General features: G+C 42.2%; 1 protein-coding gene across 9 annotated transcripts in view; it reads left to right on the forward strand.

The window, feature by feature from the left end:
• The first annotated feature begins 991 nt into the window (after positions 1-991).
• Positions 992-25413, forward strand: part of Nsd2 (nuclear receptor binding SET domain protein 2) — a 72851-nt gene continuing 48429 nt past the window's right edge. For 2 of the 9 annotated variants that reach the window (XM_057773221.1, XM_057773229.1), the window contains exons 1-4: positions 1001-1132; positions 1906-1975; positions 15579-16201; positions 19773-19932. In XM_057773221.1, coding sequence (XP_057629204.1) covers positions 15608-16201; positions 19773-19932 — 754 coding nt within the window. In that variant the 5' untranslated portion in view covers positions 1001-1132; positions 1906-1975; positions 15579-15607. Of the gene's footprint in view, positions 1133-1896; positions 1976-2753; positions 2837-3628; positions 3654-11907; positions 11972-15578; positions 16202-19772; positions 19933-25413 lie in introns of those variants that run through there. The other 7 variants (XM_057773224.1, XM_057773222.1, XM_057773223.1 and 4 more) reach the window with 7 other exon arrangements.

Here is a 25413-nt window from a genome sequence, read left to right on the forward strand (position 1 = left end):
GGGAGCTGTCTTTAGGAGCCTGAGAACATTCGGCGGCTGGCTTGATCCAGGGAACACCCAGAGACAGGGACTTGGACTCCAGGGAACCAGAGACTTAACTTGAGAGTCAGACCTCCCAGGACCACCGCCCTTCTCGCGTCTCCAATCCCACTTCCCCGACTCAGCGCCACGCGCACGCGCTCCGCGCAAAGCACTCGGGCTACCCCGACCACGGAGCTACGTTCCGATCAGACGTAGCAACGAATCTCTGGAGACTCTGCTTCCTGACGCCCTGCCGGGGCGCAAGTCATTCATTCATCTTTGACAAGTGATTCTCCGGGGCTTCTGACAGCCGGTCCCGCCCGGAGGCTCAGGACGAGGCCAGGCTCTGACCGCCGGACCTGGAGCACCCCGCGAGCACGCTCAGGGACGCGCTACCCGCCCGCGGACAACTCCGCGCCGCCGTGTCCAGCTGTCCACGCCGGGAGGCGGGCGAACTCCGGCGCGCCACGCGCTGCTCTCGCCAGGCACTGGAACTCGAGGCTCGAGCACTGGGCGGGGCCGCGGCCTCCCGCGCTCCCCATCTGCCCGAGGCCGTGTGCCCGCGTCCGCGCCCACGCCGGGCTCCGGGGCCGCGCGCGGCGATTGGGCGGTGGGCGTGACGTCACCGCGCCGGGGTTCGCCGCGGTTGCGGAGCTGGCCGCCGCCCTCGCGCCGCTCGAGGAGCGGGAGCGGGAGGCAAGCGGAGCGGGCGCGCGCCCGGCTCCTTAACACCCGTGCTCGGGACCACTGCCTGCCCCGCGCGTCCCACCGTTCGTCGCCCGCCGCTCTCCGCCCTCCGCGCGCGACCCCGGCGCGGATTTGAAAAGCCCGGTCCGCGGGCGCCTAGAGGCGGCAGCCAATCAGCGGAGCGCACTTTTCCCGCGGCTTCTGGGGGCGGCGGCGGCCCCGGCGGCGGCGGCGGCGGGCGGGAGGCGCGGGGGCGGGGTCGGCGCCGCGCGCGGAGAGCCTCGGCCTGGCCGCGCTGCGCCCGCCGCTGCCGCCGCCGCCGCCCCCTCCCGCCGCCCTGCCCTCCGCGGCCTCGCGTCCGCCGCCGCCGCCGCCGCTGGACAGCTACTGCCGGACAGCCGCCGGAGGATGCGACGCAGTGCAGGTCACTGGGGCCGCCGGCCAACCGCCGCGGGAACTAACCGCTGGCCGGGGAAGGGAGGCCGGGCGGTCGAGGCCCGAGGGCTGAGGGGGCGGCCTGAGGGGCTGTGGGCCGGGCGGCGCGGGCAGGCCGGAGGTGGACGCACGGCCTGAGGCGAGGGCGGAGGATCTGGAGGCTGGGAGGACTCGGCCTGAAGCGTCGGCCGGACGCGCACGACCGGCGACGGCTAACGGGGCGGCGGGGCGCGCGGCCATGTTGGGCCCGCTGGCCGGGGCTGCACCTGTGCCGGGCCGGCGGGCGGCCGCCTTTGTTCCCGCGGCGCCGGGCGGGACGAGCGGGCCTTTGTGCGGCGCGGGGCGCGGGGCCGGGAGGCGCGGTGGGAGGGGCGGCCGGGTGGACCAAGAGGCGCTTTTTGTGTGCGGAAGCGTCCGGCGTTGACATTCGGGGCGCCGGCCGTTGGTCAGTGCGGCGCCGCGGTCGCCGGCCCTTGCGTGGCCTCGCAGGTGGAGACGGGGCTGGCTGGACCCGCGGACCCGCCCGGGGCTGTGGCCGCGCCTCATGGGGCGCGCTCTCTCGCTCGGGATGCAGCTCACAGCCTAGAAGGCGCAGGGCGCGGCGAGCCGGACCGTGGCGACCGAGCGGCTGCCGACTGCCTTGGTTTAAATCTCTAAATCTCGGCATTGAAAAGATGCTTGGATTTGACTTTCGGTGAGAAGAAAATGGATGAGGATATTGCTTAGGACCCGTTGCAACACTGAGCTTTTCTCCCTTCTCAGCTCAGGACGAGGTTTGACATTGACGACGACACGGTATGAAATCGGATGTTCTGACAGGAATCGTTTCCAGGTAGATAATTGGGGTGTGCGTGTGTTATAACGGACCCCGTAAGGAGACCAGTCCGATACCGAGCGAGTTCAGAACTAGGGGAGAGAAGTGCCTGAGTACTGCCAGCCTACTCACAGACTTTGAAGGCCTTGGCTTTTAAAGGCATTAAATTTCAAGATTGTGCATGGATTATATCCTATTCCATGTATTTGAAATAAGATCATCACTACAGAAAAGTTTATGAAACATTTCAGGAAGCTGAGACTTTGAACTCCTACCTTTTCCATGTTTTAAATTCTGGTTACATATTTAAGTCGATGTATATACACACACACACACGTATACACATATATGTATGCACATACACATATATACACAGTGCATGTATATGTATATACACAGTTACTAAAAGTAGCACGGAGGGAACAAGTCCTGTAAACACTGCTTTTTCTGTGTGTTCTCTCTTCCCCAGACCTAGAGTTCAAATCTTAACTGCTGGCCAGGGACGAATAAGGTCCACGCCGTATACACACTATTACTTCGAGTCATTTCCTTTTCTTTCCTTCCATTTTCTCTTCTGCCCAGCGGCCTTCATTTTTGGGTTGATGGCTTGTAGTATGTGGACTTAATATTTGCTTGTGAATTTGTGTACGTTTTTTTGAATGACTCTTAACATATTCAGAACAAAAATCCTCCCATTTTGGCCTCTGATTATAAGGGTCAACATTCCATTTTAAAGAGTATTTAGATAATTAACTTAATTTCGAAATATTAATGGACAATTCTTATGTCTCCACAGATGGGATGTGTTCATTTTAATGTTATAAACTATCATAACTTGAAGTTTGTGGAGACATACAGAGAAAAGCAGTCGGACTACAAGTGAGATTACTAAGTTGTTTTATGCAGCCAAGCTATATGGGGCTGTTAAGCCACTGTCTGCAGAAATGTGAGGAACCAAAAGAAGACTTAAGTCAGAACTGCAGAATGAGTCAGGCGTTAGAGACCCTGTGGGTTACTTCAGGGAGGAGTCTAGCTTTTCATCTATTTAGGCATCCTTTCCAAGAAGTACTCAGGCTTTAAAAAGGTTTACTCACATGGCAGAATGTGAACTAATTAGTTACTTCCTTTTTTACAGCTTTGACAATTCAGTGTAAAATGTGAATGTAGGTGGAATTAGACTAAGAAGTGCTGGTGAGAAGATAGGAAACACTAGTTAAATGTGCCCTATATGAGCTGTAAAATTGAGTCTCCTTACCAAGTAATTGCACATGTAAAAAACTGCTAAAATAATCTGAAGAATATAATTTGAATATATTATTCTTTTTAATTTAGCAAGTAACTTTTTTGCTGAATTACAACTTGGTAACAAGTGGTGAGAATTGAAAGTAGATTTGAGACATGGTCTTGATAAGTAGCTATGGTTGGCCTAAAACTTGCTATGTAGACTAGGATAGCCTTGAACTTGGAACAGTCTTTGTGTACTGAAATTACAAGCATGAAATGCCCAGGTATTGTGTATATGTGTTGCAGGCTGAGCCCTTGACCTTTAGGCAGGCAAACTCTCAACCACTGAGCTACATTTTTATGTTGTTCTGGTTTTTTTTTTGTTTTGTTTTTTTTGAGGAGATAAGTATCTTGGTTCCCTGACTGCACTCTCCTCTTTCTCCACAGTCAGTAAAATCAGAGGCTCTTGTAGGTAAGATTTTAGTATTTGTATATTCCCTTATCTTATTATCTGGTCTCTTACTATCATCTGTTCTAGCTATATCTCTTGCCTGCCCTAAACCCTAATCCTGTTGTGCCTCAGAATACTATTTGTTCTCTCTGGAGTGTTTTACAAACGTCTGTGTCACTTGATTTTTATCCTCAGAGGCTTTTGCTCAAACTTCTTAGGCACTGTTGCTGACTACTAGTTTAAAATACTCCCTTGATGCTGGATGTGGTTGCTCATTCTTTTAATTCCAGCTCCCAGGAGGCAAAGGTAGGAGAATCTGTGAGATCAAGACCATACTAGCCTACTTAGTAAGCTCTAGATCAGCCAGGACTACATAGTGAGACCCTGTCTCAAAAAGCAAACAGATTTAACTTGTCTGGCATTCCCTTCAGTCTTAGCATTTTTTTTTCCTCTCTCTCTCTTCCTGGTTTTTCGAGACAGGATTTCTCTGTAGCTTTGGAGCTTGTCTTGGAACTTGCTCTGTAGACCAGGCTGGCCTCTAACTCACAGAGATCCACCTGCCTCTGCCTCCGGAGTGCTGGGATTAAAGGTGTGTGCCACTACTACCTAGCCCTTGTGTGATATCTTAAAGTGATGTGGATGAAAGGGTTGTGTGAGTGTAATTACTTGTCTTGGTATGTGAGAAGAAAGGAGAGCAAGGACTGGTAGCAGAGGTCAGTGAGGAGGTCTGTAGACCAGGATTAGAGTAGAGCACTAGACATAAGAGATGGGAGTAGGAAGAAAGCACAGATGCAAGAGTACGAGCTGATGTGTATGTGTTTCTAAGTTACTTATTTGTGTGTGTGCCCTTATGTGCTCATGCCACGATTCATATGTCACCATGCCGTGGTGTGCATGTAGAGGTTAGAGGACGGCTAGCAGTTGTCTCTGTCTACTATGTGGAATGCAGGAATCAGACTCAGGTTGTCTGGCTTGGTGATAAACACCTTTACCTCTTGAGCTGTATCTTGGATCCCTGATGTACTTTTGAAAGGCTGGAAAGGTAAAAAGAAAAAGTGGCCAGATATTACGGTAATTATAGTATGAAAATTGGTTAGTATTGGCCCATTTTTACCTTGCTATAAACCAGTCAGACTGAAGAAGGGCCTAGTTTGTGACCTACCTTTGTTCTTTCTGAAAGGAGGCTTTGATCTTTTTGTTTTGGAAAGTACCCTAGATCCCTCCTAGTGTTCCCAGGGTAATCAGAAGAATCTTTAGGTCTGGATGATTCCCTTTATTCCTGGACCATCATCTAGTTAGTCCTTTGTTGTTTCAAGATTACAGTGTCGTGCTGCCCATCTCTCTTTAAAAAAAGCTTGATTTATTTCTTGAACTTCAGTGGTATTTTTACTTTTTATTTATTAGATTTTTTGTTTGTTTTTCGAGAAAGGGTTTTTCTGTAGCTTTGGAGCCTGTCCTGGAACTAGCTCTTGTAGACCAGGCTGCCCTCGAACTCACAGAGATCCGCCTGCTTCTGCCTCCCGAGTGCTGGGTTAAAGGTGTGTGCCACCACCACCTGGCTTATTTATTAGATTTTATTTATGTGTATGGGTGTTTATTTCATTTGTATGTTTGTACATGGGTCCTGTGTGTGTCTGGCACCCACAGAGATCAAAAGAAGTCATTGGATCCCTGGGACTAGAGAGAGTTATTGGTGTTTGTAAGCTACCATGTTGGTGCTGGAAATAACCCAGATTCTCTGCAAGAGCAGCAAGTCTCTTAACTGCTGAGCCATCTCTCAAGCCCCCTGCAGTAGTTTTGAATGGCTCAGATCTTGTCTCTGGAAAGCCTGCTTTCACTGGTGTTTCATATTTGGAACTGAAGCCCAGATATACCAGATGTACTTGTGCCAAACTTGTTATGGTTGTGTTAGACCTCCAGCATATTGTGCAGGATCCTGTCTGGTAGCACCTGGATATAGAAGGGACTCAGTTAACAATTGGAAAATACCCAGTTTGGGGTATTTTCCTAAGGATTTTTATTTCATATGATTGTAGAGGTTTAGCTTTCTTTTTCCCCCCAATTAGAAATAGAGGTTTGGCTGGGTGCGGCGGCACATGCCTTTAGTCCCAGCACATGGGATGCAGCAGCAGATGGATGGATCTCTGAGTTCGAGGTCAGCCTGATCTATAAAAATCGAGTTCCATGAAAGTCAGGACTATTACATGGAGAAATTTTGTTACAAAAAAGTAAAAAAGAAAATGAGAAAGAAAGAAAGAAAAAGAAATAGGTTTGTATTGCTTCCTTTTAAAGATTTGAAGTTAGAAGTTTATGTCATCTATGTGGAGCTTTGTTCTATGCCAGCTTAAAAAACCCCTTTTATTGCGTGTGTGTGTGTGTGTGTGTGTGTGTGTGTGAGAGAGAGGGGGGGGTGGGTTTTGGTTTGATCAGTTGTACAATTTTAAGACTCCTGGCCCCCCTCTGCACAGTTTTTGAGTTGCAAATCTTTTTTTCCCTTCTTCTTCTTCTTCTTCTTCTTCTTCTTCTTCTTCTTCTTCTTCTTCTTCTTCTTCTTCTTCTTCTTCTTCTTCTTCTTCTTCTTCTTCTTCTTCTTCTTCTTCTCCTTCTCCTTCTCCTCCTCCTCCTCCTCCTCCTCCTCCTCCCCCCTCCTCCCCCTTCCCCTCCCCCTCCCCCTCCCCTCCCCCCTCCCCTCCCCCTCCTCCCCCTCCTCCTCCCCCTCCTCTCTTCTTCTACACCAGGCCGGTTTGTAACTCAGGGATCTGCCTGTCCCTGTCTCAGTGATGTTCCCACGATGCTTTTTTTTTTTTTTTTTTTTTGGTTTTTCGAGACAGGGTTTCTCTATGGTTTTGGAGCCTGTCCTGGAACTAGCTCTTGTAGACCAGGCTGGTCTCGAACTCACAGAGATCCACCTGCCTCTGCCTCCCGAGTGCTGGGATTAAAGGCGTGCGCCACCACCGCCCGGCCCACGATGCTTTTTTTAAAAATATTTTTTTAAATTTTACTTTAGTATTTTATGTCTGTGAGTGTTTTGCTTGCATGTATATAGATAAACCAAGTGTGCCTGGTACCCAAAACTGTCAGAATAGGGCATTGAATGCCCTGGGATGGAATTTAACCTAGTTGTGAGCTACAGTGTAGGTGCTAGGATAGAACCTGAGTCATTTGTAAGACTCTTGACCACTGAACCAACTCTCCACCCCTGCAAAATCTTTACCTCACCTTAACTAAAATATCACAGCAGGAAATCCCAAAGATGTTAGTTAAATAACTTGCCCAAAATCACTATGCTTTGTGTGATAAAGATTTTGCAGGACCTGGAAAATTACTGTTCTGCTGCTTTAGAATTTTTTTGTTTTTTGTTTTCTTGAGACAGGGTTTCTCAGTGTAGTCCTGGCTGTCCTGTAACTCGCTTTGTAGACCAGGCTAGCCTCGAACTCACAGATGTCCACCTGCCTCTGCTTCCCAAGTGCTGGGATTAAAGGCGTGTGCCACCACCGCCCGGCCAGAACTAACTGAGATAAGCCCTGTGACAGTAATAAGCCAGAACCCTTGACCATGAAGTTTAATGACCCATGAGAGAACAAAACAGGAGGGAAAAAAAGACAAAAGATTTTGTTTTTGAAAACCTGTGGGATAGTCATGGGGAAAAATATCAACCCCAAATTTGATGAAATATCCACTTTTAAAAACTGATAAAACTACTGCCGGGCGGTGGTGGCGCACGCCTTTAATCCCAGCACTCGGGAGGCAGAGGCAGGCAGATCTCTGTGAGTTCGAGACCAGCCTGGTCTACAAGAGCTAGTTCCAGGACAGGCTCCAAAACCACAGAGAAACCCTGTCTCGAAAAACAAAAACAAAAACAAAAACAAAAAAAAACTGATAAAACTACTGAAGAGAGAGAGGAACATTTTAAATTGCGCCATAGTACTGCCATTGGCAGAAGTTAAGGACACAGGAAACCTCAAGACTAGCAACCTGTTATCTTCTACAGGGAAAGACAGGAGAAGACTGTAGATGACGAGGGGTCAGAATTACACTGACAATGTGTAGGGCTTATTTGCATCTGTGTCTGGTCAAATACATGACTAAATACCATTTATATTTGAGGAAATTAGACATTAGAGTGCTGAGTACTGAGGATATAGCTCCATAATAGAGCTAAAGGCCTTGGGTTCAGTTTCTTATCACCCCAAATAAAAAGAATTTGGAACAATGTCTAGATTTGTTACTAAGAAAAAAATGTTAAAAAATTCTGTTAAGTGTTATAAGCAACACAAGAATGTCTAATTTTAAAATATGCACACAAACATTTACTAACAATGATTTGCAATCTGGGATTTATTTCACACTCTTAACAGGAGACAGGGTGAGTATGTGGTTAGATCAGAAGTGGATGATAGTATGAGTATGCAGGTTCTGCCTGCTCTGCCCATTTTATGTATATTCAGAATTCCCAGAACAAAAATGTAACTCTTGAAGGAAAGAGCTAGGTACATCTAGGGAGGTTATACTGTTGGTATCAGGAAAAACTTCCTCATGGGTTGATTTGGAGCAGAGCTAGAAGTGGTCTGGGGTGTCAGCTCAGTAGAGGGTAAGTATGCATATTCAGGAGGGAGAAAAAAAGCCTGGTATGACTAGAGTAGATAGTGAGGCAGGAGAGAATCTGGGCAGATGTATGAAATGTTAAGAAGTATCTTTTAGCTGTTGGTATCTTTATCCTGAGACAATGTTCGGTTCCAGTGGTGTTTTAAGGGAGTTAGGTTATGTGTGCAACATAAATTTATGTGCTTTGGAAAGTCTTTTGTTTTGAAACAGAATTTCTCTGTGTAGCCCTGGCTGTCCTGGAATTGACTCTGTAGACCAGGCTGGCCTTAAACCTACAGAGATCCCTGCCTCTACCTCTTAAGTGCTGGGAATTAAAGGTGTGAACCACTACTGCCACCAGGTTAGAAAACTGTTTTTTGTTTTTTTTTTTAAATTGTCTCTTAAAAATTTTATTTATTTATTCATTTTATTTATATGTGGTTTTCAAAACAGGGTTTCTCTGTGTAGCCTTGGCTGTTCTAGAATTCATTTTGTAGACAAGGCTGTCCTCAAACTCGAGAGATTCACCTGCCTCTGCCTCCCAAGTGCTGGGGTATTGAGGACATGCACCACCATGCCTGGCTTGGAAAGCCTATTTAGAGGGCTCTGGATGGAGGTGATGGGAGGAATATTTTGTTTGGTTTTTGTGTTTTAGAAACAGGGTCTCTTACTGTGTGGCCCTTGCTATCTTGAAACTTCCTGTGTAGACCAGGCTGGCCTCAAACTCACAGACAACCTCCTGTTTTCTGCCTCTCAAGTGCTGGGATTAAAGACCCATGCCACCATGCTGGATGCCACCATAAAAAGAGTACTTATAAATAACCAGTTTACAGTAACCATGTCTGTTCAGGTTAGACACTTTCCAATTTTCTCTGCTTTGTGTGTCTGTTTGAACACCTCATCTCTTTGAAATTTGATGTGGCTGTGTGATTTGGTTTGGTTACTGAAAAGTGGCATATTAGGGGCTAGAGAGATTGATTAGCAGTTAAGAGTATTGGCTGCTCTTCCAGAGCACCCAGGTTTAATCCCTAGCACCCACACGCTTACTGTAACTCTATTCCCCGAGGAACTGTTGTCTTCTTCTGTACTTTATGGGCACTCCATGGGTATGGTGCACAAACATGCAGGGAAAAATACCCATACATGTAAAAATAAATAAACTAAATAAAGGAAAAGTAGTGTGTGTGTGTGTGTGTTTGTATTTATATCTATAGTTTTTTGAATGTATATTGTTCCCTCTATGGAAGCCAGAGGTTACCTTGTAGGAGTGAGTTCCTTTTACCATGTGAGTTCTGGGGATTGAACTCAGGTCATCAGATTTAGTGAGACACGTTTTATCTTGCTAGCCCTGCATATGACTTCTAAGTGAAAGGGTTGTTTGTTTGTTTGTTTGATTTTTAAACATTTCTTTGATCCCATGAGGAAAATCACAGTCTCACAAGTGCACATGAGTTCATGCATGTGTACATGAGTTTGTGTGTGTGTGTGTGTATGTGTGGTTCACTTTGATTGTCTTTCTTGATCAGCTTTTATATTAATTGAAAACATTTTTTACATTCATTTATTCTCTGTGTATGAGTGTTTGATTACATGTTTGACTGTGCATCACACTCATTCAGTGTCGATGGAGGCCAGAAGAAGGCATTGAATTTCTTGGAACTGGCATTAAATCCCTCACCACTGGAGTTGTGAGCCACCATGTGGGTTCTGGGAACCAATCCTGGCTTTTTTGTAGGAACAAAGTGTTCTTAACTATGTAGCATCTCTCTAGACTCACTGCCTCTTTTTTTGAGAGAGAGTCTCTTTGTAATCTGGGTTGTCCTGGAACTTGCTGCCCTCCAACTTGCAGAGATATGCCTACCTCTACTTCCCAAGGCCTATCCTGGACTTTACCTTATTTTTTGAGCGTTTCTTACTGTTTTTGGGCTAGATTGGTTGGCCAGTGAACCTCAAAGGGTCCTCCTATCTTCCCTCCCTGATGTTAGAATTATTGGCACACACCATCACACCTATCTTTTTTTTTTTTTTTTTTGGTTTTTCGAGACAGGGTTTCTTTGTGGCTTTGGAGCCTGTCCTGGAACTATGGCACTGGGTTTTGTTTTTTTGGTTTTTTGTTTTGTTTTGTTTTTTAATATTTATTTATTTATTATGTATAGAATAGTCTGTCTGTGTGTATGTCTGCAGGCCAGAAGAGGGCACCAGACCTCATTAAGATGGTTGTGAGCCACCATGTGGTTGCCGGGAATTGAACTCAGTACCTTTGGAAGAGCAGGCAATGCTCTTAACCGCTGAGCCATCTCTCCAGCCACTAAAGTAAATGTTGGGGATTGATCTCAGGTCCTCATGCTTGCAAAGCAAGTACTTTACCAAATGAATTTATCTTACATGCTTGTTTGAGTGAAAGTTTAAAAAAAAGTATGTTTTATCATTTTCCCATTTTTTTTCTGTTTCTTACTTGAAATAATGGGTGTGTACCATGAACAAGAAAGAATCCTTTAGTGTGAGCCACATAACAAATGGTTTTGGGGCTGGAGAGATGGCTCAGCGGTTGTTCCAAAGGTCCTGGGTTCAACTCCCAGCACTTATAGAGTGGCTCACAACCATCCATTTGAAATCTGTTGCCCTCTTCTTGTCTGCAGGCATACATGCAGGCAGAACACTGTATGCTTAATAAATAAACAAATCTTTTTAAAAAATGGTTTTGGGTCTGCTGCTATACCATAACCTATATCTGTGGTTCTCAAAGTCTTGTCCTCAATCTGACAGTATCAATCTGCTCAATAATTCGTTAGAAATTCAAATTCCTTGGTTCCATCCTAGACTCACTGAATCATGGGCTCCTGCCTGTCATCTGTGGTCTAGCAAGTCCTTATTATAGTTCTGACACCTAGGAGTTTGTTGATTGATAAACTAGTTAGATTACAATGTTAGACCTGGTAAGAGATAGTGATGATGATTGGTTAGTGTTGTAACTAGAATATAGAGAAATGGGATTTAAGTAGGCAAAACTTTATCTTTTGGTTTCCTTGAGACAGGGTCTTCCTTTCCTTCCCTTTCCTTTCCTTTCCTTTCCTTTCCTTTCCTTTCCTTTTTCCTTTCCTTTCCTTTTTCCTTTCCTTTTTCCTTTCCTTTCCTTTCCTTTCCTTTCCTTCCTTTTCTTTCTTCTGGAATTCACTATATAGACCAAACTGGCCTTGAACTCACAGAGATCCTCTTGCTTCTGCATCATAAGTACTAGGACTAAAGACGTGACATGACTCAAGATTTTTTTTTTTTTTTTTTTTTTTTTTTTTTTTTTTTTGGTTTTTCGAGACAGGGTTTCTCTGTGGTTTTGGAGCCTGTCCTGGAACTAGCTCTTGTAGACCAGGCTGGTCTCGAACTCACAGAGATCCGCCTGCCTCTGCCTCCCGAGTGCTGGGATTAAAGGCGTGCGCCACCACCGCCCGGCCAAGATTTTTTTTTTGTTTAATTTATGTATATGAGTTTTTGTCTGCATGTATGCTCTTGGTGAGGACCCAGTTTTGGTTTCCAGCACCGTATAGCAGCTCACAACTGTCTGTAACTCTGTTCCACCTTTTTGTGAATTCTAAGTATTAAATTTAGGAGGCAGGTTGTTTCATTGTTGATTGTTAATCACTTTATCTGCTGAGTCTCAGTCTCCAGTAATTCTTATTTCTTCTTTTAAAATCTTAAGAGATTTAAAAGAAATCCTGCTTCTTAGAGATCTACGGAACATGGGATCTAGGACATGCTAGGTGAGAGTTCTCCCACTGATCCATCCTAACTTAGTAATCCATCCTAACTTATTCTTTTGGATTCTTAGTGATAAAGACTTCATCTTTCAAGTTCTGAAGTTTCAACATTGATCTGGGGGGCTATTATATTTATCTTTCTCTGAACATAGGAAGCTCTTAATCTGAATGCCAGATTTTCTTTATTGGTCACCCCTTTGAAAATTGCTTTTCTCTCATTCTTCCCTAGCTTCCTAGAACTTTCTTTGGGATGTAAGCTCCTTGAAAGCAGTCTTTGTCTACTTCCAATGGTGTATATGTGGGGTTACATATACATGATAAAAATTAGCATTTGGGGCCGGGCGGTGGTGGTGTATGCCTTTAATCCCAGCACTCGGGAGACAGAGATAGGTGGATCTCTGTGAGTTCGAGGCCAGCCTGGTCTATAAGAGAGAGTTCCAGGACAGGCTCCAAAGCAACACAGAGAAATCCTGTCTCAAAACCAAAAAAGTAAAAAAAAAAAAAAAAATAGCATTTTGACCATTTAAATGTATACATGTGGGTCTGGGGTATACATATGTTTACTTACATACTAAGTAAACATTATTTACTTAGTATGTATAAGATCCTGGCTTCAATCCTCAGCAATGTTTAAAAAAAGAAACCCAAATCTTAAAAAGCCAGGTGGGATCTCTGTGAGTACAGAGTCATCTTGGACTACATACTTAGTTAGGAAGATCCTGGCTCAAAAAAAAAGTATTTTTTGTGATAATCATAATTACATTGTTTTAATTTTTATAAATTATTTCAGTTAGAATCTCTTTAGCCCTGACTGCAACTTACTGTGTAGATCAGGCAGACATTGAAATTGTGTAAATCTGTCTGCCTCCACCTCCCAAGTGCCAACTTCAGGATTAAAGGCCTGTACCACTATTTCTGGCTCTCAACTTGAACTTAAAAAAAAAAAAAAGATTTATTGTACCTCCTTCTGTATTCAAAGATGTGTCCGTAGGCCTATGTCAAGATCAAAGGACAACTTTGTGAAATTAGTTCTCTCATTCCAACTTTTGTTGAATTTTGAGGATTGAATTCATCTTCCCAGTCCTGCAAATACTTGACTGGCTGAGCTCTTTCTACCCTCCCCGAAGCATTTCTTGCATGCCTGCTGCTAACAACTTTTTAGTTTGTATTTCTCTCAGTGCGTTTGGTCATTACTCTTGAAGGATATTTTTTATATGTAAAATTGACAATTTTTCTTACAATACTTATACACTGCCTTCTGGCCTTTCTTTTTTTAATTTAAATTTTTTATGGGGCCTGGAAAAATGGTTCAGTGGTTAAGAGCACTGGCTGCACTTCCAAAGGACCCAGGTTCCACATGGCAGCTCGCAATTGTTTGTAACTACAGTTCCATGGGACCCTATACCCTCACACAGACATACATGGAGGCAGAATACCAATGCACATAAAACAATAAAATGAAAAAAAGTATGTGTATAGGTGTTTTGTCTGCATGTCTGTCTCTGTGACGTATTCCCAGTGCCCAAGAAGTCAAGTAGGGGATATGGGAAGGTTGTGAGCCTCCATGTGGGTGTTAGGAATTGAACTTTGGGTCCTTTGGAGGAGCAGTCAGTGTGCTTAATCATCTCTCCAGCTTCTGGCCTTGGTTTCTGATAAGTCATCATCTATATTACTGTTTGTAGTTGTACTTTTCTTTTGGACCACCAGTTCACAAATAACTACATGGACACTAATGAAAGCTTGGCTTTAGCTTAGGCTTTTCCCAAGCTAGTTTTTATAACATAAATTAACCTGTTTCTGTTAATCTACTTTTTGTCACATGGCTCAGTTACCTCCCTGTACTGTATGTCCAACCTTTTCAGTGCCTCCTTGGCATCTCTTGGACACCTAGGTTCATCTCTCTGCCCAGAGGTCCAGCCTATTATCTCCTGTCTACTTATTGGTCATTCAGCTTTTTATTAAACCAATCAGAAGATGCCTTGGCAAAGACATATCTTCACATTATACAAAAATACTATCCAAAAATACTCTCCCACAACAACTGTTTTGTATTTGAAAGGATATTTGAATTTTTTGTTGCTGTAGATTGAGTCTAGATAGAGCTGTATACATGCTAGACAAACACTCCACTAGTGAGCTATATCACCCAGTCAATGATATATCTATTCATTACTTTTTTTCCACAGCGTGGTGAAATTGTATTTTCCCCTCTCCTAATTTTTTTCCTGTTTTGTTGTTTGTTAGCTTATTTATTTTTGTTTTTTGAGACAGGGATTCTTTGTGTAATAGTCTTGACTGTCCTGGAACTCACTCTGTAGACCAGGCTGGCCTTGAACTCGCAGAGATTCACCTGCCTCTGGTGCTGGGATTAAAGACATGCACCAGCACTGGTCAGCATTTTTTTTCTGCTTTTTAAGTTTGAATATTTTAACCTATTTTCAGTGTTTTTGACTTCTGTTTTCTCCCATGTGCTTTAATTTTTTTTGTTTGTTTTTTGTTTTTGAGATAGGGTTTCTCTTTGTAGTTCAGGTTGACCTTTGAAACTGTAGACCATAGGGCTGAAGAGGTCACTCAGTGGTTAAAAGTGAGCATTGTTCTTCCTGAGAATCTGAATTGAGTTCAGCACTCTTGTCAGGCAGCTATAAGCTAACTGATAACTCTAGCTCCAGGGGATCTGACACCATCTGGCCTCTGCAAGCTCATGATGCTTGTGCATGTGCACACGTTTTTATTTTGAGACAGAGTAACACTAAGTTAACTAGGCAGGTACCGAATGTATTCTGTAGCCCAGAAAGGTCCTGAACTCATCATCCTAACTCAACCCCCAGTGTAGTTCAGATTATAATCCTACTCTGATATGGCAACATATGGTCTTTTAAAATATCTGCTTCACTGTTGTAATTTTTAATTAATTTTAAGTTTTTAAATGTATATGGCTATTTTGCTTGTTTATTTGTGTATCACAAATATTCCCAGTTCCTGCGAAGGCCAGAAAGGGTGTCAGATCCTTCCACTGGAGTGGAAGGTGGTTGTGAGCCACCTTGGAGTTACGGGAACTGAAACTGGGTCCTCTTCAAGAGCAGTTAAATGCTCTTAAACTCCTGAGCCAGCTCTCTAGCCTACAAATTAAATTCTTTTTTTTTTTTTTTTTTGGTTTTTCGAGACAGGGTTTCTCTGTGGTTTTGGAGCCTGTCCTGGAACTAGCTCTTGTAGACCAGGCTGGTCTCGAACTCACAGAGATCCGCCTGCCTCTGCCTCCCGAGTGCTGGGATTAAAGGCGTGCGCCACCACCGCCCGGCCAAATTAAATTCTTAAGTTGGGCATCCTGCCATATTGGTTGTTGATGATAGTGATATACCTGAACTTTGTTCTCCTGACTCAATTGTATTTTCCCTTTTACAAATGATTTGTCTTTTCAGTTATATTATTTCTGATATTAAATTGTCATCTGTAGCCTAAATTATATACAACATCATAAATTACCTCAAAAGATAAAACAATAAAATCCAATTTCAACAAAGCTATATAGATATTAGCACATTTATCCTAGCTTTAAATGTAATATGTTGCTTTTTTTTCCTTTTATTTTTTTTCTCTTTAAACACTGTAGAGTTCTAAGAACCAAAGCATCTGGGCTGGATGGAATTTAGCATCAGAAAAAGCTCTCTTTCTGTTCAGAAAGTTGTAAAGTGCATGAAAATGAAGCAAACACCAGAAATCCTTGGCAGTGCAAATGGGAAGACTCAGAACTGTGACGTGAATCATGAATGTTCTGTATTCCTCAGCAAAGCTCCACTTTCTAACAGCCTACAGGAGGGGGTCATGCAGAAATTTAATGGTCATGATGCACTTCCCTTTCTTCCAGCAGAGAAGTTGAAAGATCTTACTTCCTGTGTGTTTAATGGAGAACCTGGTGCTCATGATGCTAAATTGTGTTTCGAGTCCCAGGAAGTGAAAGGAATTGGGACACCACCCAATACTACCCCTATTAAAAATGGCTCTCCAGAAATTAAACTGAAAATCACAAAAACATACATGAACGGAAAACCTCTCTTTGAATCTTCAATTTGTGGTGACAGTGCTGCTGATGTGTCTCAGTCAGAAGAAAATGGACAAAAATCGGATAAGACTAGGAGGAATAGGAAGAGGAACATAAAATATGACTCTTTATTGGAGCAGGGCCTTGTGGAAGCAGCTTTAGTGTCCAAGATCTCAAGTCCTGCAGATAAAAAGGTATGTGTGAAGGATTCTTTTGGGTTATGTGACAATAAATGGTGAGCTTGAGACCCATGTACCATACCTTAAAAAGTATGATGAAAAATGGAAGGGATAGGTAACAACCCTGGTGCTGGCAGTCACTGTCTTTTGCCTTGGTCCTGTGCAGGTACTGATTGAGGCTTGGCTCTTGGTTGGTTGTTGGGCTTCCAAATACCTGGAGATTACCATCTTTAGATACCATAGCCACTAGTTTTGCTGCTTGAGAGGCCTAGTTGGGTTTACCATTCAGGATTAAAATGGCAAAAGAAAGAAAGAAAGCCAGGTGTGGTGGTCCAAACTTTTAATTCTAGCCCCTAGGAGACAGAGAGAGGTGGATCTCTGAGTTCAAGACCAGTCAGGGTTACATATTAAGACCTTGTCTAAAAAACAACAATTATTTCTGAATCTAGGTTTGTCACTTTTCATGACCTTGCTAAGGCTACTGTTCCTATGGGTTCTATCTCCCAGGTGTTCTAGACCAGCTAGTCAGCATTAGACTTAAGTATGATGCCGTACAGTGAATGACGGAGCAGAGCTGTGTTATACAGAGGTGCTCGTGTCATGTTTTCTGCATACAACACTGTCTACTTAGTGGTTGACTGCCTCCTTGACAATTGGACTATGTCACACACCCTATTCTTGGTTTTTACTGCAGAGCCCAATACTTTGTATATAAGTGGACATGTGCTGGTTAATCCATCAGAGACTGAGGAGGATAAATCCTGACTTCAAGTGGAAAAACGTGTGGTTCTTATTCTGTTAGATGGTTTGTGTCACCAGTGTCCTAAAAATGACCTTCAGGGTCGTCCTAATGCTTGAGTGAATATAGATGATCATATAAGACAGCTAAGTGACATTGGCCTTGGTGCAAAGTGTAGCAATGAGAGCGGTGGCAGGCTGCGTCCCGCCACCCGGCTAGCTTTACCCGAAATAATTACATGGAAACTGTATTCTTTTAAACACTGCCTGGCCCATTAGTTCCAGCCTCTTATTGGCTAGCTCTTACATATTGATCTAACCCATTTCTAATATTCTGTGTAGCACCATGAGCTGGCTTACCAGGAAAGATCTTAACCTGCGTCTGTCTGGAGTGGGAGAATCATGGCGACTGACTGACTCGGCTTCTTTCTCCCAGCATTCTGTTCTGTTTACTCCACCCTCCTAAGGGTTGGCCTATCAAATGGGCCTAGGCAGTTTCTTTATTAATTAGCCAATGAAAGCAACAGATTAGAAAGAAATCACTCCCACATCATTTCCCCTTTTTCTGTTTAAACAAAAAAGAAGGCTTTCATTTTAACATAGTAAAATTACATATAGCAAAACAGTTATCAAGCAAGAATTACAGTTACAATATTTATATCTATTTTATCTTTTATCATAACTAAGGAAAACTATAACTATATTTATTCTTCAACTCCATCAAAGACTCCAGAAGGATATAATATTACCTAAGTAAACAAGAAATCCAAAACTCTAGAAATGACAGAGATATCTCGCTGCCTGTACAGTCACCCAAAGTTCCTCTGTACCATTGGGGCATCCATCTTCGGCCTTCAGGCCCGTAGTATCCAGCAGACTCTTCCATGAAGCAGGAAATTTCCAAAGACAGTTCAGTCACTTTCTGCTGTGTCCTGCAGAATGTCTCGTAGACTCTTTCATAAATCAGGAACTCCGAAAGACCATCTCACCTTTAGGCAAGTTCAGCAGTCCTCTCTCTGAGGGTTCTCTGTGTCCAGTTTATGCAATAGTCCAGGCAAGAGCAGTTTCTTGCCCAAATGGCTTTCAAACTCCATAAGGAGCCTCTTCGATGCCCATCTTCCTCTTGAAGTAGATTGGGGTTGCCAGGAGCAGACGTGTCTCATTGTCATGAAAAACCCTAAGTTATTAAAATATTTAAAATGCCATATTCTGTAGTCTTTGAAAGATATGAAGAATGCCTATCTAACTGAAATATATCTATATATCTAGAAAAATCTAACTAACATGACTACAAGCTTGACTATTATTTATGATTATCCATCAACAACCTATATTTCCTAATTATACATTACCTTTTAAAAATGAACTACACAATCACAATACCTTAATCAAGATCAAAAATACATATACATATAACAAAATTGACCTTAAATTTAAATCACTAAAGCAAAATCCATACCAATGCAAATTATTCATTTATCTATATCAGCAAAGAAATAGGGACACCAGAGCAGATTCTTAACTCATCCAGGCTGTTGGCCTGGAGGGTACTAGGTATTTGTTGACGTTTAGTTGCAACAGTGGTAACACTGGGAAAACTTAGAGCAGGTAAGTTGAAGTTCCTAATTTATAATTGTGGACATCATGAAAGTTGAAATACTTAATTTCAGATTGTGAAATTTTGTTACCACAAATAAAGAACAGTTGAAATTTCCTTGAAATCCTTAAATCTACGAAGTACTTTCAGGGTTTAAAGACAGTGGTTTTTCGATCTATTCTACTCTTGCTAATGTAATTCCAAAGGTAAATCTGTGTTCTTTTTTTGGAGGGGCGGGGAACATGATCTCACTATGTAGCCCTTGCCTGGAACTCATAGATATCAGCTTCCTAAATGCTGGGATTTGGGATTAAGGGTATGTCCACCATGCCCATCCCAAAGGTAAATGTTTTAAAAGACCAGTATAACAATCTGGGCTGATTTAGAGTGTTTTGGATATGCCTAGAGATGTGCTTAACCTTATGCTTTCACAGTTCTTTGAAGAGGCCTCTGAATGTTGTCACAGACCAGGCTTTTATTCCTAGTTTTGCCACTTGATTTGGTTAAAATTACCATCTACTTACATAGTGAGGTAATACTGAGATGCTGTGCAATCATTTGAGTACTTATATCTCATGGAATAATCTGATTCTCCAGTAGTCTCCAGTGCCATGCTTACAAATCTATAACAGGCAGTGAGATTTGAGAGTAATTATGCAGCAGGGGCAGGACCTACAGTGTCTTGGAAGAATTGCCCTAAAAGGATGTTCAGTTTACCCATGTTCCAGAAATTGAGAAACTGAGCTTAGTTGAGCTTTGAGCACTCAAAACACATGCTCACACATGGGTACAGAGCACTTGTCTTTATTGGTGGGGCTAGGACCCCTGCTTTAGCACAGGAGATTGATATGTTGATTGAGACACATATTCTCAAAGACCATCTAACAGATACATGTGTGGTCAGAGTAGGGGGCAGTATGTTTTGAGAGTTTTTGAATAAAGCACACCTGCTATGTGTCCAGCTTTGTGATAATCCTTGAGATGAGAATGAGGGAAAGCAGTTGTGAGAAGTGATTGATATTAAAGATGAAACCTAAAATACATTAAGTGGGGGGCATTCTCTGAAGGTTGAATTTGAGGCCTTAAGCATGAAGACAGATGCTCTTCCAGTCCTCTCCATACATTTTTTTGAACCTTTAATTAACTTCTGATTTTAAATCTCTGATTAATACTTGTTCTTTATAGATAGAAGACTGAATTTAAGGTAAGTTACTGAATGTTAATATTTGTCTTTTGTTGTTCACTTTTCAGATTCCAGTTAAGAAGGAGTCCTGTCCAAGTACTGGCAGAGACAGCCTCTTGTTGAAATACAATGTGGGTGATTTGGTGTGGTCCAAAGTGTCAGGTTACCCTTGGTGGCCTTGCATGGTTTCTGCTGATCCACTCCTTCACAGCCATACTAAGCTTAAAGGTACTAAATATTGACTCTTTTTTCCATATTCCTCTTCTACACCAAACCTTTCTAATTTGCATATTTTTCCTTCTTTGCTAAGTGACATTACTGGCTACTTTTGCATCTTTGCCAAAGGTGGGTGATTGGTTCTGATGTGACACTTTTATTTCCTATGTATAGTCTTTATCTGATTGAACTAGTACTAACAGGGAAACAAGTGTTGAAGAAAAATTTTTTAGATTTATTTATGTATGAGTGTTTTGCTTTTTTTTTTTTTTTAGTTTTTTTCTTGTTTCTTTTTCTTTTTTTCTTTTCATTTTGTTGTTGTTTGTTTGTTTTTGTTTTTCCAGACAGAGTTTCTCTGTGTAACAGTTCTGGTTGTCCTGGAACTCGCTATGTAGACCAGGCTGGCCTCAAACTGACATCTGCCTGCCTTTGCCTCCTGAGTGCTGGGATTAAAGGTGTGTACAGCACTATTGCCTGGTGTGTTTTGTCTTCTTGTATGTACATGAACCACATGTATAACTGATGCACATAGAAGTCAAGGTATTGGCTGTCCTGAAACTGGAGTTGTGGATGGTACCACATAGGTACTAAGAACTGAATCCGCATCTTCTGCAAGAACGAGTGCTCTAAACTACTGAGCCATCTATCTCTAGCTGGGGAAACAGTCTTTACGGTTGTATTAGCTCCCAAGTTTTATGACAGAAATTACTACTTAAATATACAGTGATTGCTTATTTGTAGACTATTATTTTATAAGTTTGAATTACAAAAATCTCCGTTTATTTCATTAGACTTGGGAAGGGGTAAAAGTTAGAAATGATAATCTTTGACTTAGAAAACTTGAATAGATAAATTTGCTCATGAAATTAATATATTTAAATTATATTAAATATATTTAAATTATATTACAATTAATATATTTAAATTGTATTGTTATTGATACAAAGCAAATACTTAAAAATAATTTAGCACATAAGTATGTTAATTGCATAAGAATAGATTTGAGAGGAAAAGTAACAAAGGATTTCGCAGTTTGAGTAGGTTTGGTTTTTGTTTGTTTTAGACTTGGTATGTGTAGCTCAAGCTGACCTTGTACTTATGATCCTTCTGCTTCAGCTTCTGGTGCTGGGATGTGTGGTACTATGCCCCACCAAGGTCTAAATCATAACCTCAAGCATGTTGATGCCTTTCTTTTGTCCTTTGAACCTCTATGGTCTTTTATCCATGTGACTTTCTCTATGCTTTATTCTTATTTTGTACATAGCTGGCCTTGCTTGCATTTAGAGCTTTTCTTTGTTCTCAGATTTAGCTCTGAAGTAGTCTTGTGTCTTGTAGAATTGACTGTGAGTACATTAATGCCTACTGTCAACTCAAGAGCTCAGTAGGCTCCACAGAATCTGGGCATACCTCTCTCTAGCTCAGAGGGCCAGGGGTCACACTGTGGACTGTCTTGATGAGCAGTGATGAGAGAAGAAAGCACGGTCCACAATTGGACTCCTGGATGTTTAAAGGGGACAGGCTTTCTTAAGTATATGTATGGGCAGGGGTCAGTGATGAGCATTTTCATACAAATTGTGATTCATGAATATTGGATTTTCAAAAGAAAAGATTACTAATTAGTGATGCTGAATAACTGGCTAATTATGTGGTAAAATAGAATATTAGGGCTGGTGAGATGGCTCAGCAGATAAAAGTACTTGCCCAGTAATCTTTTCTTTTTCTTTTTTCTTTTTCATTTTTGCCTAGTAATCTTGATGATATGAGTTTGTTTTCTGGAACTCAGGGTAGAAGGACAATAACTCATTTTGTCCTGTAAAGTTATGTTCTCGTTCTCTCTCTCTCCATCTCCCTTTTCCTCTCCCCTCCCTCCTGGAACTCAAGGTAGAAGGATAACAATTCATCTTGTCCTATGAAGTTATGTTCTCTCTCTCTCTCTCTCTCTCTCTCTCTCTCTCTCTCACACACACACACACACACAATAAAAATTTAAAAATATTTAGAGTAGAACATCAACTTACCATATGTTAAAATAAGTTTCTTTGATAAAATTAAATATTTACTTTTTCTGTTTCTTTGTTTTGTTTGGAAAAAGGTTTTCTCTGTGTAGATCTAGTTGTCCTAGAACTTGCTCTGTAGATCTGACCTCAAGATCAGAGATCTACCTATCTCTGCCACCTGAATGCCATGCGCCATCACTAACTACTTTTATTACCTTAATTATGTGCATTTTGTGTGTGTGGGTGTGTATGTGGAAATATGTGCACATGAGTGCAGGATTCTAGGAGGCCAGCGGCCTAGGATCCCCTTTCAGACAGTTGTGAACTACTATGTGGGTGCTAGGAATTGAATTTGGGTCCTTTAGAAGAAAAGCAAGCACTCTTTAACTGCTGAGCCATCTCTTCAGCTCCCAAATAATTTTTTTTTCAAGACAGGGTTACGCTGTGTAACAGCCCTGGCTGCCTTTGAACTCAACAGAGATCCTCCTGCCTTTGCCTCCCAGGTGCCAGGATTAAAGGTGTGTGTCACCACCGCCTGGCTCAAATAAAATCATTTCTCTCTCTCTCTCTCTCTTTTTTTTTTTTTTTTTTGATTTTCTAGACAGGGTTTCTCCGTAGCTTTTTGGTTCCTGTCCTGGAACTAGCTCTTGTAGACCAGGCTGGCCTCGAACTCACAGAGATCCGCCTGCCTCTGCCTCCCGAGTGCTGGGATTAAAGGTGTGCGCCACCACCGCCCAGCCCAAATAAAATTCTTACAGGTTAAAGATACTCATAAAAAAGAAAAGTGTGTTGAGGCATGTCTTTAATCCCAGCACTCAGGAGACACAGGTAGGCAGGTGTCTGTGAGTTTGAGGCCAGGCTGGTCTAAATAATAAGTTCCAAGACAACCTGTCTCAGTAGGGAGAAAAAAAAATTAGATTATGTTGGCAAATTTTTAGGTAGAAAACAACTTCAGAAATACTATACTTAAGCTAAGTGTGTTGCTTTATTCCTATATTTCTAGCACTGCTATAAAGAAAAAGGTTTAAAGTTGAAGTCAGCCTAAACTGCATAGTGAAGTTCCGTCAAAAGGAAAAAAAAAGTATTAGGGCATGGTGACACACATCTTTAATCCCAAGCACCAGGGAAGCAGAGATGATTAATTCTATGTAGGCTTGAACCTGGTCATGATTGCATAGTGGGATCTTGTCACAAGAAAAAGTAGGACCTTGAGAGATGACTCAGTGATTAAGAGCACTGGTTGCTCTTACAGAGGTCCTCAGTTCAATTCCCAGCACCCATATGGTGGCTCACAACTATAATTATATTTAATTCTATACAGAAGCCAGGTGGTGGTGCACGTCTTTAATCACAGCACTCAGGAGGCAGAGGCAGGTGTATCTCTTGAGTTCGAAGCCAGATAGGTCTATAAAGCGAGTTCTAGGATAGCCAGATGTAGCAGGCTTTCTTGGACCATCAGCCTCCAAATAATGACACAGAAACTTAGTATTAATTATTAATGTTATGCCTTAGTTTAGGCTTGTTTCTAGTTTTTTTTTTTTAAGCTTAAATTAACCCATTTTTATTGATCTGTGTACTGCCCCTAGGTTTGTTTACCTCTACTGTCTGTCCTGCTTTTTTGTTTCCTCTGTGACTGACTGACTGGTCCTTGATTGACTGGTGGCTCTTGACTGGCTCCCCTTTTTTGTCTACTCACCAACCCCACCTATCCTTCCTTTATCTAGCTATTGGCCAGCTAGCTTTTTATTAGACCAGTCAGGTGCCTTAGGCAGGGTGAAACAGCAACACATCTTTAAGTAGTTAAACAAATGCAACACATCTTTACATAGGAAATAATTATTCTGCAACACATTTTGACATAGTTAAACAAATTTCTAATCCACAGCAGCCAGAGCTACACAGAAAAACCTTGTCTTGAAAAAACAAAACCCTCTCTACAGTCTTTTTTTTTTTTTTTTTTTTTTTTTTTGTTGTTGTTGTTTTTTTTTGAGACAGGGTTTCTCTGTAGCTTTGGAGCCTGTCCTGGAACTCCCTTTGTAGACCAGGCTGGCCTCGAACTCACAGAGATCCGCCTGCCTCTGCCTCCCAAGTGCTGGGATTAAAGGCGTGCGCCACCACCACCCGGCCTCTCTACAGTCTTAAGTGAAGTCTCAAGGGATCTGATGCTCTCTTCTGGTGTGCATATATGCAGACAAAGCAGCCTTACACATAAAATACATAAATAAGATTTGTTGTTTTTTGTTTTGAGACAGGGTTTCTCTGTGTAGTTTTGGAGCCTGTCCTGGCACTTGCTCTGTAGACCAGGCTGGTCTCAAACTCACAGAGATCCATGCTTCTGCCTCCCAAGTGCTAGAATTAAAGGCATGCACCACCATGCCCAGTTATAAATAAGTTTTTAAAAAGTAACATTTTACAAACTTTGGGCCAAGCTATAATAATCTGTTTTATCAATAGATACGTCAGGATTTTCCTTTCTGTGTAATAACTGTTTTTATTTATTTTATTTATTTTTTTTTTTTAAGATTTATTTATTATGTATACAGTGTTCTGACTGCATGTATCCCTGAAGGGAAAGGGCACCAAATCTCATTACAGATGGTTATGAGCCACCATGTGGTTGCTGGGAATTGAACTCAGGACCTCTAGGAGAGCAACCAGTGCTCTTAACCTCTGAGCCATCTCCCCAGCCCCTGTTTTTATTTTTGAAATAAGATTTCTCTGTGTAGCCCTGGCTGGCCTGAATTTCTCCCAATAGACCAGACTGACTTTAAACTTGCAGAAATAAACCTGGATCTCCATCTGGAGTACTGAGATTAAAGGTGTTTGCCGTCACCCTGTGCTAGGCATTAAATTTTTTTCTTCCTTAAAAAAAATACCTTTTTAAGGGTTTGTGCGTATGTGTGTGAATTTGAGTACAGGTTCCCATTGAGACTAGACACATCAGATCCCTCTAAGTTGGACTTAGAGTTGGTTGTGAGCTACGCAGTGTGGGTGCTAGAACTTGGCTCCTTTGGGAGAGCAGCAAGTGCTCTTAACTTCTGATCTATGTTTCCAGCCTGACATTAACTATTTCTAAACATCACTTAAATTAATAGCAATTCATTATATACCATAAAAGATTCTCTTCACTATGAACTATGACTCATATCTATATTAATTTTCAATACTATGAAAAGATTAAGGTATTGACAAAAGCCACAAACTGCTTGGTGTTCCTTTAGTTTTTTAAAAAAAGTTTCTTATTTTTAAAGTAATATTATATACAATATGTACTCCTGCCTTCTCCTCCCCAACTGAGAGGTAATTTGTTTTGTTTGTTTGTTTGTTTTTTGAGATAGAGTTTCTGTTTATCTCTGGCTGTCCTGGAACTTCCTCTGTAGATGAGACTGGCCTCAAACTCACAGAGATCCACCTGCCTCTGTCTCCCAAGTTCTGGGATTAAAGGTGGGCATCATTTTTTTAATGTGTGAATATTTGCCTGTGTGTATTTATGTGC

This window comes from Chionomys nivalis, chromosome 6 (assembly GCF_950005125.1).
Source record: "Chionomys nivalis chromosome 6, mChiNiv1.1, whole genome shotgun sequence".
Taxonomy (NCBI): Eukaryota; Metazoa; Chordata; class Mammalia; order Rodentia; family Cricetidae; genus Chionomys; species Chionomys nivalis.